This window comes from Neoarius graeffei, chromosome 2 (genome assembly GCF_027579695.1).
Source record: "Neoarius graeffei isolate fNeoGra1 chromosome 2, fNeoGra1.pri, whole genome shotgun sequence".
NCBI classification, from domain to species: Eukaryota; Metazoa; Chordata; class Actinopteri; order Siluriformes; family Ariidae; genus Neoarius; species Neoarius graeffei.
In genome coordinates, this window is record NC_083570.1 from 55,010,378 (window position 1) to 55,030,654 (window position 20,277).

General features: G+C 43.7%; 1 protein-coding gene across 5 annotated transcripts in view; it reads right to left on the reverse strand.

The window, feature by feature from the left end:
• Positions 1-20,277, reverse strand: part of LOC132881692 (von Willebrand factor A domain-containing protein 5A-like) — a 79,223-nt gene that overhangs the window by 37,500 nt on the left and 21,446 nt on the right. For all 5 annotated transcript variants that reach the window (XM_060914454.1, XM_060914455.1, XM_060914458.1 and 2 more), the window contains 2 exons: positions 11,538-11,626; positions 8,577-8,721 (listed from right to left, as the gene is read on the reverse strand). In XM_060914454.1, the coding sequence (XP_060770437.1) occupies positions 8,577-8,721; positions 11,538-11,626 (234 nt within the window). The remainder of the gene's footprint in view (positions 1-8,576; positions 8,722-11,537; positions 11,627-20,277) is intronic.

The following is a 20,277-nucleotide window of genomic DNA, read 5'->3' on the forward strand; positions in this document are numbered from 1 at the left end:
TGAAAAAAGTGAAACAAAGCTGTTGTTCATTTAATGTATTTGTTTTCATTCCAGTGAATAAAAAAAAATTGTTTGCTCCCATATTCAAAAGTTGTTTAAATGAATTTAAAATATTCAGGTTTAACAAAGATTGTTAAACCTGAATATTTTAAATTCATTTAAACAACTTTTGAATATGGGAGCAAACTATTTTTTTTTTTTAATTCACTGGAATGAAAACAAATACATTAAATGAACAACAGCTTTGTTTCACTTTTTTCAGTGTAGATAGAAGAAAACTTATCTTAAGGTATGATTTAGATTTTAAAAAAAGGGAAGTTTTGCAATACTTGTAGCTTAGTCAGATAGAATGAAAGGAAACATTATCGTGTATAGTAGTAATAATAATATTTTAAATGAATAAATGCATAAATCAATATGTATAGCCTGTAGGTACTGTAGACCAGTGTTTCACAAACTTTTTTTCATGGTGACCCACATTTTAAAAGCCACAAACCTTTTTCGCGAAACAAGTCAATAGAGATTATATGTAATTCACAAAGTTGTAATTGACCAGTATTTAAAAAACATTTTTAAAAAGCTCAATGAATTATATGTAATTCACAAAGTTGTAACTGACCAGTATTTAAAAAACATTTTTAAAAAGCTCAATGAATACAAAATACAAAATACACACATGTCCAGGTTACTCACAAACCCAAGCAAGAAGGCAGACAGGCAAATTTATGGTGCAACATATTCGGGGTAGGCTATTTGAAATGTGCACACAAACACGCTAAAAACTATTTTACAATTAATGGAGCATATTAAGTAGGCAGCGGCGGCCCGTCAGAAAAAAAACATGACTCACCAAGTGATTTCAAAAGGCCCGTTTTCTGCTCTTCCTCAATGCAAAATCATCAGAGCTCCTCAAAGTCCAGTTGGCCCAGTATGTGATGCTCTATTGACATTAAAGTCAGATTGTTCAGTCTCTCCTCCAACATTGATGTTCTCAGTCTATGCTTGATAATGCCCAGTTTGGAAAATGACCCCTCCCCGCTGGCATTGCTGACAGGCAATGTAAGGTAAATCCTGAGTGCTATGTCGACATTTGGGAAAACATTTTGTAGATGCCTCTCTCGAATGAATGCCAGTAAGTTCCTCGGCTTTCTGTTTTCAGTGGAAACTTTTGCGAAATGCACAAACTGCCCCAGTTCGTCAGGGAAATCATCCGCCAGGTCTTCATGGTATTTTGCCTGCAGGTTGACACTTTTCTCGCGTATTTCACTGAGGGACAATTTGTCTAGTTGCGTTAGAAATCCGAAGTATGTGCAGGTTTCTTTGTACACTGCGTGTCTCTGCTGTAATGCACTAATCAGTTTGTCTATTATGACAAAGAATGTCTCCCGAAATCGGTCTTCTCCCGCATTGTGCACATGGTCAGGTTCGTCGGTGTCATCGGCTCGGGTGGGGCGCTTCACTAGTCGAGTCACTGTGTACTGCTGCGACAATGACAGTGATTTGGCCTGGGATTCCAAGTGTTTGAACTGGGAGCGTAAATTGGACACAAAGTCTATGAGGGACTGGAGTAATTCCACAGCAGTAACTAGGTCCAAATCCACTGTCTGCAGGGCCGTGCTTGTGATTTCAAATCTTTGCAGCACGGTATCCCATATGATGGTGAGGAATGCTGTCTCGAATCTATTCAATTTTTTTGCCAGGGATTTCGCCTCCTCGCGTGCGGCTGATTTCTGATTGTCATCTTCCGCTATCTCCTTTAAAGTGTCGTGGACATTTCTGAAATTTAAACGGAGAGATTTTGTAGCCCATGCATGTGCCGCCCATCGCGTAGATGAAAGTCCCTTCACCGTCTCCATGCGTTTGTTCTCGTTAGACTCAAGTCCATCCATTAATATTTTCCAGCGGCTAGGCGAAGCTGCGAAAAAAGTGAAAATGGATTGAATCAGCCTAAAAAAAACCTGGCGTCACGGCAACAATCCACACTACAGACCCCAACAAGGTTCAGGGAGTGGGCCGCACATGGAATCCAATCAGCAAGGGGGTTTCTTTCCTGAATTCGAGCACGCAATCCCTTGTACGCACCTGACATGTTGGACGCATTGTCAAAGCACTGTCCCCTGCAATTTCTGATGTCAATGTGCATGTCCTGCAGCACACTTGTGACAGAGTCAAAAAGGGACTCACCTGTATGGCTGAATATGGGCAGAAATGTCAAAAATCTCTCAAAGATTTTGCCCTCCTCAGACACATAACGCACCACAAACGTTAACTGGTCAATGTGACTCAAATCCGGTGTAGAATCCACTATCAGAGAAAAATACTTCACGTTTTGCAGCTGCATAATGATCTCTGCTTGAACTCGCTGACCCATGAGACCAATAAACTCCTCGCATATAGTAGATGACAAATATGAGGGTGTCCCTCGCCCCTTATTTCCGTATTTTTTCAAGTGTTCATCCAGAAAGGGGTCAAACTTGCCCAGCAACTCTAAAATTCCCAAATAGTTGCCGTTGTGCACTGAGCCCAGTGTTTCGTTGTCTCTGCGGAATGCGAGCCCACGCTCTGACAAAAATTTAATTACTGCCACAATTCTCCGCAGTACTTCTCTCCAGGGGCGCAGATAGGATTTTTGAACTGGGGGGGACTGAGCTGTCAGTAAATGATTCCATTTTGTGTATATATATATATATATATATATATATATATATATATATATATATATATATATATATATATATGTCCAAATCCAGAGGACAACACCAGAGGAGCCAAGCACCAGCTACTGGTTGATAGAACAGTCGCCCGAGACTGTAAGAAGAGACAGACCAACCTGTGCACAGCCTGGATTGACTACAAGAAAGCCTACGACTCAATGCCACACACATGGATACTGGAATGTCTGGAACTGTATAAGATCAACAGGAACCTAAGGACCTTCATCCAGAACTCAATGGAAATGTGGAAGACAACCCTAGAGGCCAACTCAAAACCCATTGCCCAAGTCAACATCAAGTGCGGCATATACCAAGGAGATGCGCTATCACCACTGCTGTTCTGCATAGGCCTGAACCCCCTCAGTCAGATCATCACGAAGAGCGGCTACGGGTACCGATTCCGTAGTGGGGCAACAATCAGCCACCTGCTCTACATGGATGACATCAAGCTGTATGCCAGGAACGAGCGAGAAATAGACTCGCTGATCCACACCACCCGGATCTACAGCGATGACATAGGGATGTCATTCAGATTGGACAAGTGTGGCCGGATGGTCTCAAAGAGAGGCAAGATGATCCGGACTGAGGGGATTGACCTACCAGAGGGCAACATAGGTGATATCCAAGACAGCTACAAGTACCTTGGCATCCCACGGGCTAATGGAAACCATGAAGAAGCCACAAGGAAGTCAACCACAGCCAAATACCTCCAGAGAGTAAGGCAGGTCCTGAAAAGTCAGCTGAATGGTAAGAACAAGGTCCGAGCCATCAACATGTACGCACTACCAGTCATCAGATACCCCGCTGGCATCATAAACTGGCCAAAGGAGGAGATAGAAGCCACAGATATCAAGACTAGAAAGCTCCTCACCATGCATGGAGGGTTCCACCCCAAGTCCAGCGCCCTGAGACTATACACTAAGCGGAAAGAGGGAGGCCGAGGGCTAGTGAGCGTCAAGACCACGGTCCAGGATGAAACATCGAAAATCCGAGAATACATCAGAAAGATGGCCCCAAAGGATGAACTGCTAAGTGAATGTCTCAGGCAGCAGAACCCTGATGAGAGTGCAGAGGAGGAGGAGGAACAGACAACCTGGAGAGACAAACCCCTACATGGTATGTACCACCGTCAGACAGAGGAAGTGGCTGATATCAAGAAATCCTACCAGTGGCTGGATAATGCAGGACTGACAGACAGCACAGAGGCACTAATCATGGCAGCACAAGAACAGGCCATAAGCACAAGAGCCATAGAGGCCAGGATCTACCAGAGTAGATCAGACCCAAGATGCAGACTGTGCAAAGAAGCCCCTGAAACAGTCCAGCACATAGTAGCAGGGTGTAAGATGCTACTGGATCAGCGTACATGGAGAGGCACAACCAAGTGGCTGGGATAGTATACAGGAACATCTGCAACCAGTATGGAATAGAAGTACCCAAGTCCCAATGGGCCATACCACAGAAGGTGGCTGAGAACAACAGGGCCAAGGTTCTGTGGGACTTCAGCTTCCAGACTGACAAACAGATCCTGGCTAACCAACCGGACATAGTGGTGATGGACAAAGAGCAGAAGAGGGTGGTGGTGATAGATGTGGCGATCCCAGCTGACGCCAACATCAGGAAGAAGGAACATGAGAAACTTGAGAAGTATCAAGGGTTGAAAGAGCAGCTGGAACGGATGTGGAAGGTCAAGGGTTGCGTGGTCCCCGTGGTAGTGGGGGCACTTGGGGCAGTAACCCCCAAACTGGGAGAGTGGCTCCAGCAAATCCCAGGAACAACATCTGAAGCCTCAGTCCAGAAGAGCGCAGTCCTAGGAACATCGAAGATACTGCGCAGAACCCTCAAACTCCCAGGCCTCTGGTAGAGGACCCGAGCTTGAGGATGACATGGATACCAACCCCCCCCCCCCCCCCCCCCCCCCCCGGGGGGTGAGAAGGAGATTATTTTTTATACACACACACACACACACACACACACACACACACACACCCGTTCAAAAGTTTGGGGTCACTTTGAAATGTCCTTATTTTTGAAAGAAAAGCACTGTTCTTTTCAATGAAGATCACTTTAAACTAATCAGAAATACACTCTATACATTGCTAATGTGGTAAATGACTATTCTAGCTGCAAATGTCTGGTTTTTGGTGCAATATCTACATAGGTGTATAGAGGCCCATTTCCAGCAACTCTCACTCCAGTGTTCTAATGGTACAATGTGTTTGCTCATTGCCTCAGAAGGCTAATGGATGATTAGAAAACCCTTGTACAATCATGTTAGCACAGCTGAAAACAGTTTAGCTCTTTAGAGAAGCTATAAAACTGACCTTCCTTTGAGCAGATTGAGTTTCTGGAGCATCACATTTGTGGGGTTGATTAAATGCTCAAAATGGCCAGAAAAATGTCTTGACTATATTTTCTATTCATTTTACAACTTATGGTGGTAAATAAAAGTGTGACTTTTCATGGAAAACACAAAATTGTCTGGGTGACCCCAAACTTTTGAACGGTAGTGTGTATACATGTTATTTCACCTCCCTCACTGCCATCACCAGGAACTACCTGCAGGCCAGGACAATGATAACATTTTAACATAGCCTATGGAAATCCAAAGTTTACACATTATCATCACGCACAGAAATTGCAAAACTAGTTTTAAAACCGCTAAGTTCCAACTGTTAAACATAGTGAGAGGCTGGGCTACGTGTGTGTGTGTAAAGTGTAAACCAGTGCATCCTGACTTTCTAACTATGCCTGTGTGTTGCATGAGCGGCAGTCAGTCAACAACTCTTCGCAAAGCTTCCTTATGAAACAATATGCTCGCTGAAATTATGGCAGGGAACGCCAGATTAAACATTAAAACTGCCTTCTGAGCACTGTATCTACAGGCTACCATCGAAAGAAGGAGGCTACCAGAAAGGCATCTCTACTCCGTACGATTTTACTTTCACTACGACATTACTTTGAACAGACTATCAAAAAATTGCAAGATGATATGATAAAGTAAGGCACAGTTTACTTACAGTCGTTTTTTTTTTTTTTTTGAAAAAACGATGCAATCATTTTCTGCCTTTTGGCACCCTTCATCATGCCGTGTTGGGGTCCTGAACTAGGAGGCGCTGTCCCTGATATGCCTGTCAAACTTGTTATGGGTATCCATAGCAACCAAGCTCGAGCTCGCAACCTGTGCAGTCTGCGCAGTTGCAACTATGTATATACTGCTGTGCACCTCAATAAACCGAATGGTAATTAGTCTTTTGATTTTTCCGTGAGGTTTACCTTATGCAAAGAAAGACAGCATAGACGTTTTTTCCTCCCTATAAGTGGGGGGGACCGAACGAGGTGAATTTAAATCTGGGTGGGACGAATCCCCCCCCGTCCCCCCCTCTATCTGCGCCCGTGCTTCTCTCCAGTAATTAGCCTCATCTTTGAGTTGGTCCTGCAGCTCCGCGTCTATCCCACGTACCTGCGTGCGCGCAAGCCAAGTGAGCACTGCATTTCGGTGAGGCTGGCCCGCTTCATGCATCTCCACCCGGTCAACGGAATGCTTCCAATCTGAAAATCCATGTGTGAAAGCGGATGATTCGTGACTGAATAGTTTGCAAAAAAAAAAAAAAAAAAGCAAAACACATTTCCAGTGGATGGGGAGTAAGAAAGCCATTCTCTTGCTACCTTTTCTCCGTTTCTGAGCGAGCGGCTGAACAATGTTTTGCTCAGACATTGTTTCTGACTTTTATAAGTCCTTTCAGAAGCCGAAAAATTGTCATCTTTATGTTGACAAAGTGTGGGTGCCGTAATTCCCTTTCCGACCCAGTAGGTATGCATTAGTTTGGGTGTTTTCTTATGTAATTCTGTCACTCTTTCGTGTTTTATTGCTTGTAATTTTCTTTTTTTGGCCCCGCTCTCGTGTTTCCTTTGACCCGACATTTTCGCTCGTTTTTTACTCTACTTCTACTAACTTTAGTCACTTGACATCAGCAACCGGAGGCCCCACTTGGTGGTGAGGCCCGGGGCTGCAGCCCTTTGAGCCCATTCTTTTAATCCGGCCGTGCCCTCATATGTCAAGCTGAAACTACAAGTACGGTCATTGTGACAAAAGGAGATGATGTCATCAGCAACAAAAACAAGTCCCTGGATCCTGTGGCCCCATGCTGTCATGAAGAAGCTGATACCCGTATATTTGCACATGCCAGAGATGCAACTGTAGAGGGTAGCAAGTCACTCGTCATCAAAGCCAATGACACTGACATGCTCATCAAAGCAGTGACTATGCTGCCATCCCTGCAGAGGCTTGGTCTTCAAAAATGTGGATTGCCTTTGGGCAGGGAGCCAGTGCTTGATGGATACCAGTCCATGAGGTAGTCTCTGCAATAGGGCCTGAGAAAGCCAGTGGGATCCTGTATTTCCATGCATTCACGGGCTGTGATGTGGTCTCATCTTTCCATTGGAAGGGAAAGAAATCTGCATGGCTGACTTGGGATGTCTGGAGTGAGGTTTCTGAAACATTTACAAAACTCAGCACCTACCCAACAGAAGTTTCTGAGGATGGCCTGCAGAAACTGGAGAACTTTGTCCTCATGTACGACAGATAAAGTGCAGCCACCGGTGTTGACGAGGCAAGGCTGGATCTCTTTGCCCGAAAGCAGAGGTCCTATGATGCGATCTGACCAACCAGTGCAGCCCTCATGGAACATGCAAAATAGGCTGCCTACCAGGCTGGGATTATATGGGGTCAAGCAACAGTATCCAATCCAGAAGTCATCAGTCCTGCCGACTGGGGTTGGACTCGGAAGGGAGACACATGGCAGATCTGTTGGACGATGCTTCCACCAACTGCAGCCAGCTGCCAGGAACTGACCAAGTCTTCTTGTAAGAAAGTCTGCAACTGGAGATGCAAATGCTCTCGTTCTGAGCTCGCCTGCACAGCACTCTGCAGCTGTGTATGTCAGCTGTAGTGATCCAAATACAGCAGTGAACTTTGGTACAGGAATACCCAGCAATCTCCAGTTCTAAACATTATGCCAGTTTTTGAACATTATTCAAAACATTTACTCCTGACATTATAAAGATGTTTCTTGGAACTTGATTGGTAAGCACTTAGAAACAGGTGCACTGTGACAATCATTTAAGGATCACTACATTAATGGACTTTATTGAACACATCATCTCATTTTCATTTACACTGCAGAAAGCAGTAAACAAGTATTTGGTGCCGGTATGTGGGCCACTCTAGTAGTATGCTTTGGAAGGAGGAGTCTTACAGTATTAAGGGTTTTTTATTATTTCTATGTGTCTCATTTTATTTCCATCCAGAAAAACATGATCTCAGTGCTAAATATTGCAAAATGTGTTAAGTTGATTGAAAGTATTAAAAGTATTGCTTTGATGTGTTGTGTTATTTTATTTAAAGTGTGCATTTTCTACCACTTATGGTATTATAATGCTAGTGAAAATAGAACAAATGAATTCAGCATCCTGAAAAACATATAGACACCAAGATCATTCAAGTCCATCAAGTACACGTATTTCTATGAGAGAAATCGACTCTGAAAGCTCATTTTTGTGGCCATCTTGAAAAATGGCCGCCATCTTCGATTTTCAAATGGCACATCAGGCAGGTTTGTTCAGTAAACCCTCGGAAACCACCATGCCAAATTTGGTGCTTGTATCACATTTTGAACGATTTTTCTACTATCTGCCCCACTACATCCATTTGTTAATTACTAAATTGTAATACTTGTTCTGATTTAAATTATGGTCAGTGATGGTATGACAGTAAAACACTGAGAAGGGTGGGAAAATTGGGTATTAAAGACAATAAATAACTGCTAAATTACTGCAGCTTTGCATAAAGAATAATATTACCTGTCTTGGGTGGCTGGGGATGCACGGCTGTTTGTAAATGTGTTCCAGAGGTCGCAGAATCTCTGTGCCCCCCATGTCTGCTTGCATGTTCTTTAACTTCTTCACAGCCTGCTCCATAGTGTCTTGACTATACTGAACACTTTTACTAAAACCAGAGAAACACACAGCAAACACAGCAAAGCTGTGACTCATCACATCTAACCAGCTTTGCATCATTCTCACTCATTCACTTTTAGTAATGACTTTCAGGCCCAGTCCCACAATACTGATAACTATAATTACAAATATAACGGTAACTATAAATAAATCGGTACCCTGCAGTTTATGTGGTTGGTGGTCACACCAGACTGATAACGATACCTATAGCCCAGTCCTGGGTTTATCAGTCTCGGTGAGATTGCTTCTGGAGTGATTTTTCCAGGCCTGGACCTGATCCAATAAAACATCTGACCAATCAAGTTATTGTTTACATGGGACATTGACGGAGCACATGCTATTTTTCCCGAACATCTTTGTACATCCTTGTTGCATCATGAAGTCGTGGAATATGGATTCACGGAATCTGTAACATACTGAAACGTCCGTGACCAGTCCGTAAACGATGAGCATCTGTGATGCATCCATATTAAAATCCGTAACCACTCCTGTATTTTCTATCCTTTTTAATTATATTTCCGTAGTCTGTGACCTATGTGTATTTTGTCAACCACCGGAGTATGTGTATGGGTTGTTTTGAAGTCCAAGCTGTACAGTATGACCCACAATAATGTGCTACTACTTGGAAAAAAACTTCCATGACAATTCCTAAGTTGCATGCATTTATTAACCTGAGTGGCAGGACCAACTGATATTATAGTCGGGATTGTAGTTGTAGTGTGACTGCTCTAGACTGGAAATAAATTCAGGCAGAGGTATAATCATAGATGTAGTTATAGATATAGTTATCAGTGTTGTGGGGGACCAGGGCCTTATCCTGGTCAGGGTCATGAGTTAATCCCAGGAACACTGGGCATGAGACAGGGATACACCCTGGATGTCAGTTCATTGAAAATCAACTTGCATACAGTGGTGCTTGAAAGTTTGTGAACCCTTTAGAATTTTCTATATTTCTGCATAAATATGACCTAAAACATCATCAGATTTTCACACAAATCCTAAAAGTACATAAAGAGAACCCAGTTAAACAAATGAGACAAAATATATTATACTTGGTCTTTTATTTATTGAGGAAAATGATCCAATATTACATATCTGTGAGTGGCAAAAGTATGTGAACCACTAGGATTTGCAATTAATTTGAAGCTGAAATTAGAGTCAGGTGTTTTCAATCAATGGGATGACTATCAGGAGTGAGTGGGCACTTTGTTTTATTTAAAGAACAGGGATCCAAAATCTGATCTTCACAATACACGTTTGTGGAAGTGTATCATGGCATGAACAAAAGGAGATTTCTGAGGACCTCAGAAAAAGCATTGTTGATGCTCATCAGACTGGAAAAGGTTACAAAACCATCTCTAAAGAGTTTGGACTCCACCAATCCACAGTCAGACAGATTGTGTATAAATGGAGGAAATTCAAGACCATTGTTACCCTCTCCAGGAGTGGTTGAACAACAAAGATCACTCCAAGAGCAAGGTGTGTAATAGATGGCAAGGTCACAAAGGACCCCAGGGTAACTTCTAAGCAACTGAAGGCCTCTCGCACCTTGGCTAATGCTCATGAGTCCACCATCAGGAGAACACTGAACAACAATGGTGTGCATGGCAGGGTTGCAAGGAGAAAGCCACTGCTCTCCAAAAAGAACATTGCTGCTCATCTGCAGTTTGCTAAAGATCATGTGGACAAGCCAGAAGGCTATTGGAAAAATGTTTTGTTGATGGATGAGACCAAAATAGAACTTTTTGGTTTAAATGAGAAGGTTTATGTTTGGAGAAAGGAAAACACTGCATTCCAGCATAAGAACCTTTTCCCATCTGGGAAACATGGTGGTGGTATTGTCATGGTTTAGGCCCGTTTTGCTGCATCTGGGCCAGGAGGGCTTGCCATCATTGATGGAACAATGAATTCTGAATTATACCAGCGAATTCTATAGGAAAATGTCAGGACATCTGTTCATCAACTGAATCTCAAGAGAAGGTGGGTCATGCAGCAAGACAACGACCCTAAGCACACAAGTCGTTCTACCAAAGAATGGTTAAAGAAGAATAAAGTTAATGTTCTGGAATGGCCAAGTCAAAGTCCTGACCTTAATCCAATCGAAATGTTGTGGAAGGACCTGAAGCGAGCAGTTCATGTGAGGAAACCCACCAACATCCCAGAGTTGAAGCTGTTCTGTACGGAGGAATGGGCTAAAATTCCTCCAAGCCGGTGTGCAGGACAAATCAATAGTTACTGGAAATGTTTAGTTGCATTTATTGCTGCACAAGGGGGTCACACCAGATACTGAAAGTAAAGGTTCACATACTTTTGCCACTCACAGATATGTAATATTGGATCATTTTCCTCAATAAATAAATGACCAAGTATAATATTTTTCTCTCATTTGTTTAACTGGGTTCTCTTTATCTACTTTTAGGACTTGTGTGAAAATCTGATGTTGTTTTAGGTCATATTTATGCAGAAATATGGAAAATTCTAAAGGGTTCACAAACTTTCAAGCACCACTGTACATTCACTCACACCTAGGGGCAGTTAATCTTAGCCAATATACCAACTGGCATATTTTTGGGAGGTGGGAGGAAACCAGAAAACCCAAAAGAAACCTAAGCTGACACTATGAGAACATAAAACCACACCGACAGAAACCGAAGCTCAAAATCTGGACCTGTGAATCAGCAGTGCTACTTCTTGCGACCACCAGGCCAATACCATTTCATCTCATTTCATCCATGCTTGTGTCTGATTAATGAACTGAGTGACAGAAATACGACAGATTCACTGGCTCATGTGAGGGTTACTCACGGGAAGAAGGACTCATAGTGAGAGCCAAAGCCATAGATGTTGAAGTAACAGCCCATGGGGAGACTCTTCAGCAGCAGGAGCAGAGTGTCCTAAAGCACATTATTATTCACATAGTCATTATTATTATTACAGCTTCAAGACGTGTGTGTTGTCAGGCAATCCATATACAAGTAGATAGTAAAGCTGAACATTTTCTAAGACCTGTGGTGCAACATAAAAAACAAAATACAACAGTCAAATATAAAGCAGTGCAGTTCAAAGGGACAAACAAATTGCGCAAAATGAGCAATCAATAATGTAATAGTCATGTCCATTATACAACGTAGAGTGTAAAATGACTTTGTACCAGTTTAAAATGTCAGTGCAATATAAACCGAGCACTGAGAAACAAAAAGAGCAATGTACAGTGGTGCTTGAAAGTTTGTGAACCCTTTAGAATTTTCTATATTTCTGCATAAATATGACCTAAAACATCATCAGATTTTCACACAAGTCCTAAAAGTAGATAAAGAGAACCCAGTTAAACAAATGAGACAAAAATATTATACTTGGTCATTTCTTTATTGAGGAAAATGATCCAATATTACATATCTGTGAGTGGCAAAAGTATGTGAACCTTTGCTTTCAGTATCTGGTGTGATCCCCTTGTGCAGCAATAACTACAGCTAAACGTTTCCAGTAACTGCTGATCAGTCCTGCACACCAGCTTGGAGGAATTTTAGCCCACTCCTCTGTACAGAACAGCTTCAACTCTGGGATGCTGGTGGGTTTCCTCACATGAATTACTCGCTTCAGGTCCTTCCACAACATTTCAATTGGATTAAGGTCAGGACTTTGACTTGGCCATTCCAAAACATTCACTTTATTCTTCTTTAACCATTCTTTGGTAGAACGACTTGTGTGCTAAGGGTTGTTGTCTTGCTGCATGACCCACCTTCTCTTGAGATTCAGTTCATGGACAGATGTCCTGACATTTTCCTTTAGAATTCGCTGGTATAATTCAGAATTCATTGTTCCATCAATGATGGCAAGCCCTCCTGGCTCAGAAGCAGAAAAACAGGCACAAACCATGATACTACTACCACCATGTTTCACAGATGGGATAAGGTTCTTATGCTGGAATGCAGTGTTTTCCTTTCTCCAAACATAACGCTTCTCATTTAAACCAAAAAGTTCTATTTTGGTCTCATCCGTCCACAAAAATTTTTTTCCAATCGCCTTCTGGCTTGTCCATGTGATCTTTAGTAAACTGCAGACGAGCAGCAATGTTCTTTTTGGAGAGCAGTGGCTTTCTCCTTGCAACACTGCCACGCACACCATTGTTGTTCAGTGTTCTCCTGATGGTGGACTCATGAACATTAACATCAGCCAATGTGAGAGAGACCTTCAGTTGCTTAGAAGTTACCCTGGGGTCCTTTGTGACCTCGCCGACTATTACACGCCTTGCTCTTGGAATGATCTTTGTTGGTCGACCACTCCTGGAAAGGGTAACAATGGTCTTGAATTTCCTCCATTTGTACACAATCTGTCTGACTGTGGATTGGTGGAGTCCAAACACTTTAGAGATGGTTTTGTAACCTTTTCCAGCCTGATAAGCATCAATCACGCTTTTTCTGAGGTCCTCAGAAATCTCCTTTGTTCGTGCCATGATACACTTCCACAAATGTGTGTTGTGAAGATCAGACTTTGATAGATCCCTGTTCTTTAAATAAAACAGGGTGCCCACTCACACCTGATTGTCATCCCATTGATTGAAAACACCTGACTCTAATTTCACCTTCAAATTAACTGCTAATCCTAGAGGTTCACATACTTTTGCCACTCACAGATATGTAATATTGGATCATTTTCCTCAATAAATAAATGACCAAGTATAATATATTTTGTCTCATTTGTTTAACTGGGTTCTCTTTATCTACTTTTAAGACTGTTGTGAAAAGGTGATGTTTTAGGTCATATTTATGCAGAAATATAGAAAATTCTAAAGGGTTCACAAACTTTCAAGCACCACTGTATAATAAATTAAAGCAAAAACTCAGGTGTGGGAGGAGTTTGGTGAGGTCATGGAAAGCAACTTTCTGTCAGCCTCAAGGTGATTCTGGCAAACCGTCCGGCGGCTCAGGAGGGGAAAACAGTGCTCTGTTCTGTCTACAATGGGGATGGAATGCTGTTGACCTCAACTGGGGACATCGTCCGGCGGTGAAAGGAATACTTCGAGGATCTCCTCGAGCCCACCTTCATGTCATCTGTAGAGGACGCAGAGTCTGAAGGTGATTGGGAGGACTTGCCCATCTTGGAGGCTGAGGTTGCCGAGGTGGTTAAAAAGCTCCTCAGTTGCCAGGCTCCAGGGGTGGATGAGATTTGCTCCGAGTTTCTGAAGGCACTGGATGTTGTTGGGCTGTCTTGGCTGACACACCTCTTCAACACTGCATGGAGGTTGGGGACAGTGCCTCTGGATTGGCAGACTGGGATGGTAGTCACCCTTTTCAAAAAGGGGGACTGGAGAGTGTGTTCCAATGATAGGGGGGGGGATCACACTTCTCAGCCTCCACGGGGAAGCCTATGCTGGGGTGCTGGAGAGGAGAGTCTGGTCGATAGTCAAACTTCAGATTCGGCAGGAACAAAGTGTTTTTTGTCCTGGTTGTGGAACACTGGACCAGCTCTTTACCCTTGCAAGGGTGCTGGAGGTTGCATGGGAGTTTGCCCAACCAGTCTACATGTGTTTTGTGGACCTGGAGAAGGCTTACAACCATGTCCCTTGTGGTGCCCTGTGGGGGGTGCTTCGGGAGTATGGGGTTCGGGGCCTACTGCTGCAGACCATTCAGTCCCTGTATGACCGGAGCAGGAGTTTGGTTCGCATTGCCGGCAATAAGTCAGACTCATTTTCAGTGCAGGTGGGACTCCACCAGGGCTGTCCTTTGTCACCAGTTCTGTTCATAACTTTTGTCGACAGAATTTCTAGGCGCAGCCAAGGGGTGGAGGGTGTCCGGTTTGGTGGCCTCAGGATCACGTCTCTGCTTTTTGCGGATGATGTGGTCCTGTTGGCCTCATCAATCCGTGACTTCCAGCAGGTGCTGGGACAGTTTGCAGCTGAGTGTGAAGCAGCTGGGATGAGGATCAGCATCTCTAAGTCAAAGGCCATGGTAATCAGCTGGAAACAGGTGGAATGCCCACTTTGGTTCAAGAGGGAGTTGCTGCCTCAAATGGAGAAGTATCTCAAGGTCTTGTTCATGAGTGAGGGTAAGGGGGAGAGGGAGTTGGACAGATGGATCAGGGCAGTGTCAGCAGCGATGCAGATGCTCAACCAGTCTGTTGTGGTAAAGAGAGAGCTGAGCCAAAAGGCAAAGCTCTCAATTTACTGGTCCATCTATGTTCCCACCCTCACCTATGGTCACGAGTTATGGGTAGTGACCGAAAGAATGAGACTGCAGATACAAGTGGTCGAAATGAGTTTTCTCCACAGGGTGGCTGGGCTCTCCCTTAGAGATAGGATGAGAAGCTCGGCCATTCGGGAGAGGCTCAGAGTAGAACTGCTGCTCCTCCACATTGAAAGGAGTCGAGGAGTTGAGGTGATTCAGGCACCTTGTTAGGAGGCCCCCTGCACGTCTCCCAAGGGAGGCTCTCTGGGAATGCCCCACTGGGAGGAGACCCCAGGGCAGACTCAGGACATGCTGGAAAGATTACATCTCTCGGCTGGCCTGGGAACGCCTCGGTATTCCCCCGGAAGAGCTGGTAGAGGTGGCTGGGGAGAGGGAGGTCTGGGCAGCTCTGCTTAGGCTGGTACCCCTGCGACCCAGACAAGCAGCAGAAAATGGATGCATGGATAATAAATTATTCCAATTGTCAGTGCAATGGAAACAGTCCAAAAGTGAGTCAGGCTGTTTTCAGGCTCTTCGTGCAAGAAGGGGGCACTGAAGTGTTGAGGAGCCTAACTGCCTGGGGGGAAAAGATAATGTATCTGGCAGTGGTGGTTGGGATGCTCTGAAATCTTTTACCAGACAAGAGAGGGAGGAACAGTCCATGGGAGAAGGGGGGTGGGAGGTCTGCCCCAATGTTGGTTTCATGGTGGATAGTGTGTTATTGTACAGTTCTCTAAATGATGGGAGGGGACCCTGACGAGCCTCTCAGCAATCTTCACAATCTGTTGCAGGGGCTTGCAGCTCCCATACCAGACATTGATGCATGCACAGAGGATGCTCTCAATAGTCCTCTGGAAGAAAGCGGTAGGAATGGAAGTGGGGAGGCTGGCCTTTTCCAGCCTCCACAGGAAATGGAGACACTGCTGGGCTTTTTTAGTAATGGTGGTGTTGAGTGTCCAAGTGAAGTCGTCTGCCATGTACACCCCCAGGAACTTCACGCTGCTGACTGTCTCGACAACAGAGCTGTTGATGTGGAGTGGAGTGTGGGTGGAAGGGTTCCTACTAGGGCTGTGCGATGTCCCCTTAATTGGCATCGACGATGTTTACAGTGCAAACATTGTGATGGACGATCATATCGTGGGCGGGGGGGGGGGGGGGGGGGGGATTTTAATACCACATTATTAAATATATTATTATTATTATTATTATTATTATTATCATCATCATCATTATTAAAAGTATTAGATACTCATCCGAGGCTCTGGCACGTAAAGAAAAAAAAAAGCGTTAGGTGATGTGGAATATTTGGCCTTGATAACAGAGAAAAAGATCGCCTGCAACAACGGACAACGGGGCGAATATTGTCACAGCCATCAGGCAATTTAAATGGCCGTGGTTAAGTTGTTTTGGGCACAATTTGAACCTGGCCATAACCAACTCGCTTGCACAACAGAGGGCCAGTACAGACCGAGCGTTTGGAGTTTGCCGAGCAGTCAACACTGCGTTTGCGCACAGCTGGCTTCGGAGAAATGAGCTGCGCAAAGCGCAGGTGGAAATGAACCTCCCCGAGCACTCACTGATCACGGTAAGATATTAATCTGCTCTAACAATGAAAGACTAGTATTCAAACTATGAGAAGAAACTACACTTAAGCTATTACTCATTGTTTATTTACACCATATCAATTGAAGATGCGTTTCGGCCTTTAGTGTGCACTTGAACGCGCTAATTTTTCCAATTTATTAGTGTTTGAATTATTGCACCAGCTTTTAAAATCATGATTTAATATTCTTTTTTTTTTTTTTTTTTACTGTCTTTACATTTATCAGAATCACCTTCATTCTTCCATTTGGTTTGACATTATGGCTTAGAGTGGACCATTTTGTGTCTGAAAGTAGGCCTATTTACCAGATTAAAAAGTTATTTGACTTCTGCCGAAGTCTGTGCTTCACTGCCGTTTGGAGTGCAATATTTCCCGACTGAAGTCATTAATAGTGGCTATTTGTTTGAACAACATGACAAATTTTACATTAAAAGTATAGTGTAGGCTAAAAAATGAAGTCAAAATTTATTATTAGTAGCATACTGTATTTGTGTAACCACGTTATGTTCACTAGCACGTCGCTGCACCATATCCTACGTGAACAAGCGGTAATAGGATATTACTTTATAATGATTTATATAATTATGTATTTATATGTTATATAATATATTTATATATTAAACAAAACTAACTAAACTAACAAAAAACTAACTTTTTAGGTTAAATAGGCCCAGATGATACCGTATATTCATGATTATGACAGGAAGGGGCGTGGTAACACGATGGTGGCTCTCCATCATGATGGATGACCACCATCGTCGATGGACGATGGCATCGTCTATCGGCACAGCCCTAGTTCCTACAAGTCAACTACTATCATCTCTTTTGACTTTTTAACATTCAGAGACAAGTTGTTTTCTCAATACCAGTCCACCAGCTGTCTGACCTCCTCTCTGTATCCAGACTCATCTTTGTTATTGATGAGTCTTACCACTACTGTGTCATCTGCAAATTTGATATGGTTTGAATGGTGCTTGGCAGAATAGTCATGTGTCAGCAGGGTGAACAGCAGCGGGCTGAGCACACAACCTTGGGTGAGCCGGTGCTCAGTCTGATGACCCTGTAGGTGTTGCTGCCTATGCTGAGAGATTGGGGCCTGTCAGTGAGGAATCCAGGATCCAGTTACAGAGGGAGGTGCTCATGTCCAGTAGGCTCAGCTTCCGTACCAGTCTGTGTGGAATGGTTGTATTGAATGCTGAACTATGCACAGCATTCTGACAAAACTGTATTTTTTTGTTCAGATGAGTGTGTGTGAGGTGGATGGCAGTTGAGATTACATCATCTGTTGCTTGGTTGAACTAGTATGCAAACTGTAGTGGGTCTAATAGCTCTGGGAGTTGAGTCTTCATCTGCCTCAGTACTAGCATCTTGAAACACTTGGTGATGATGGGTGTGAGTGCTACAGGCCGGTCGTCATTGAGGTAAGACACAGTTGACTTCTTGGGCACTGGGATGATTCTACTGGTTTTGAGGCAGGTGGGGACCACTGCTGTGGTCGGACATGAGTTGAAAATGTCAGTTAGAACATCTGCCAGGTGGTCAGCACATTCTCTGAGCACACAGCCAGGTATTTTGTCCGGTCCTGCAGATATGCAGATAGCATGTCCGGCAAAGAAGCATCACATCTACTACAGGCCTGCAATGGTGGCTTGTAGTCTGTAATGGATTGTAACCCCTGCCACATGCGCCCTGTGTCCATGAAGTCCATGAATTGACCATGGATTTTGTTTGCATCGGCACACTTTGCCTTCTTGATGGCCTGGGATGGTCTAGTTCTCGCCCTGCTATGAGCCTCTCCATCACCAGACGTGAAGGCAGCATTTCCAGCCTTCACCAAGGCGTGCACTTCCGAGGTGAACCAGGGTTTCTGGTATGCCTGGATGATAATGGTTTTGGAGACAGTAACATCTTCATTGCATTTTCCAGTGGAGCCAGTCACTGAGGCTGTGTACTCCTCCAGGTCCACTGTGCTGCCATAGGTGGCAAATTCCCTGAAAACGTCACAGTTTGTCCTTTCAAAACAGCCCTGCAGCACTGAGATGGATCCCTGAGGCCAGATTCTCACCTCTTTCATGACTGGTTTGATCCATTTTTGGATGGGTCTGTAGGCTAGGGTGAGAAGGATGGCAAGGTGGTCAGACTGTCCAAGGTGTGGATGGAGTGCAGCCCTATAAGCACAGTGTAGGTTTGTGTAAACAAAGTCTAGTATGTTCTCTCCACATGTGGCCAAGTCTATGTGCTGTTGGAATTTGGGAAGTACTCTCTTTAGTGTACTGGCACAGCATTTAAACATGATCAATATCGATAGCACAAGCCCGAATTAAAATAATGCACACAAGCGCAGCCACCTGATTAGCTATCATAAGTAGGTTTAAGTGCTTAAAAGTCCAAAAGCACATCAAGCTTTTTGCACATGAGCAACCAATATGATGCCCAGGATGTGACGTCAAGTTGGTGATAGCCAGGTACTGGAAGTTAAGTGTAGCCGATGTAAACATACTTGTTAGCCTGGATTTACTCAAATGAAAGAGAGTTATCTTCAAGTTAGTATCGAAGAGAAACAAGATATCTATTTGAACCTTGGAAAAAGGACTATCCACATTTGGTAAAATATTTCAGCAGCAAATCACTGGATGATTCCAATGATGAAATCAATGGAGCTTTGAAAGCGCAAAGTCAGGAAGGCAGGTAAAAGTGTTTGGCAGCTATATGGTGCCAATGTAGAAAGTGTGCCAAGCAGAAAACTGACATTCAATGTGTTTGTTGTAAAAAGCACAAACTTGTATGCACTACAATATGGGCACAGTGACTGAAGTGTTTCACAGATAAACCCAGTTTGGGGTGGCACAGTGGCGTATCAGTTAGCACTGTCGCCTCACAGCAAGAAGGTTCTGGGTTCAAGCCCAGTGGCCGACATGGGCCATTCTGTGTGGAGTTTGCATGTTCTACCCGTGTCTGTGTGGGTTTCCTCTGGGTACTCCGGTTTCCCCCACAGTCCAAAGACATACAGGTTAGGCTAATTGGTGGTTCTAAATTGACCGTAGGTGTGAATGGCTGTTTGTGTCTATGTATCAGCCCTGTGATGATCTGGCGACTTGTCCAGGATGTACCCCACCTCTCACCCATAGTCAGCTGGGATAGGCTACAGCTTGCCTGCGACCCTGCACAGGATAAGTGGTTACAGATAATGAATGGATGGATAAACCCGGTTTGAAAACGTATGTTGCACACAAGCCTGCATTGGAAATGGACTATATACAGGTCATGATAACCTGTGTGTAGCATGTACCATGATAGCATGGTAGCCTGATGTGAGAGGGACAGCACCAGATGGAGAACTTGCAAATCGATACTAGCTATAAAGTCTCTTTATTTATTGTGTGTGGATACAGGTATAGACATGCAACATGCCACACTAGTTTATATGGTCTAAATACAGGCTAGTGACAGCTCAAGGTCAAGTCTGAGTTTATAGTGGAAAGCAAAGCAGGCGAGGCAAAGCTCCATACTTAAGAGAATATGGTAAAGCATCGACCTGATTTTTGATGGCTTTTGCCACCATAGTGAACCTGATCGTAAGTGGCTTTTGCAACCATAGTGAACCTGATCGTAAGTGCAAGGCAACATGTTTCATAAACACTGGACCATCGGACAACAAAATTTGTATCTTCATTTATATAAGAGAGATGGGATTTTATCCAGCGCTTACTTTTAATTTGCTTTTTAAAAAAAATATTGTGGGATTATTTACCAACACATTTTACACTCATCAGGAGGT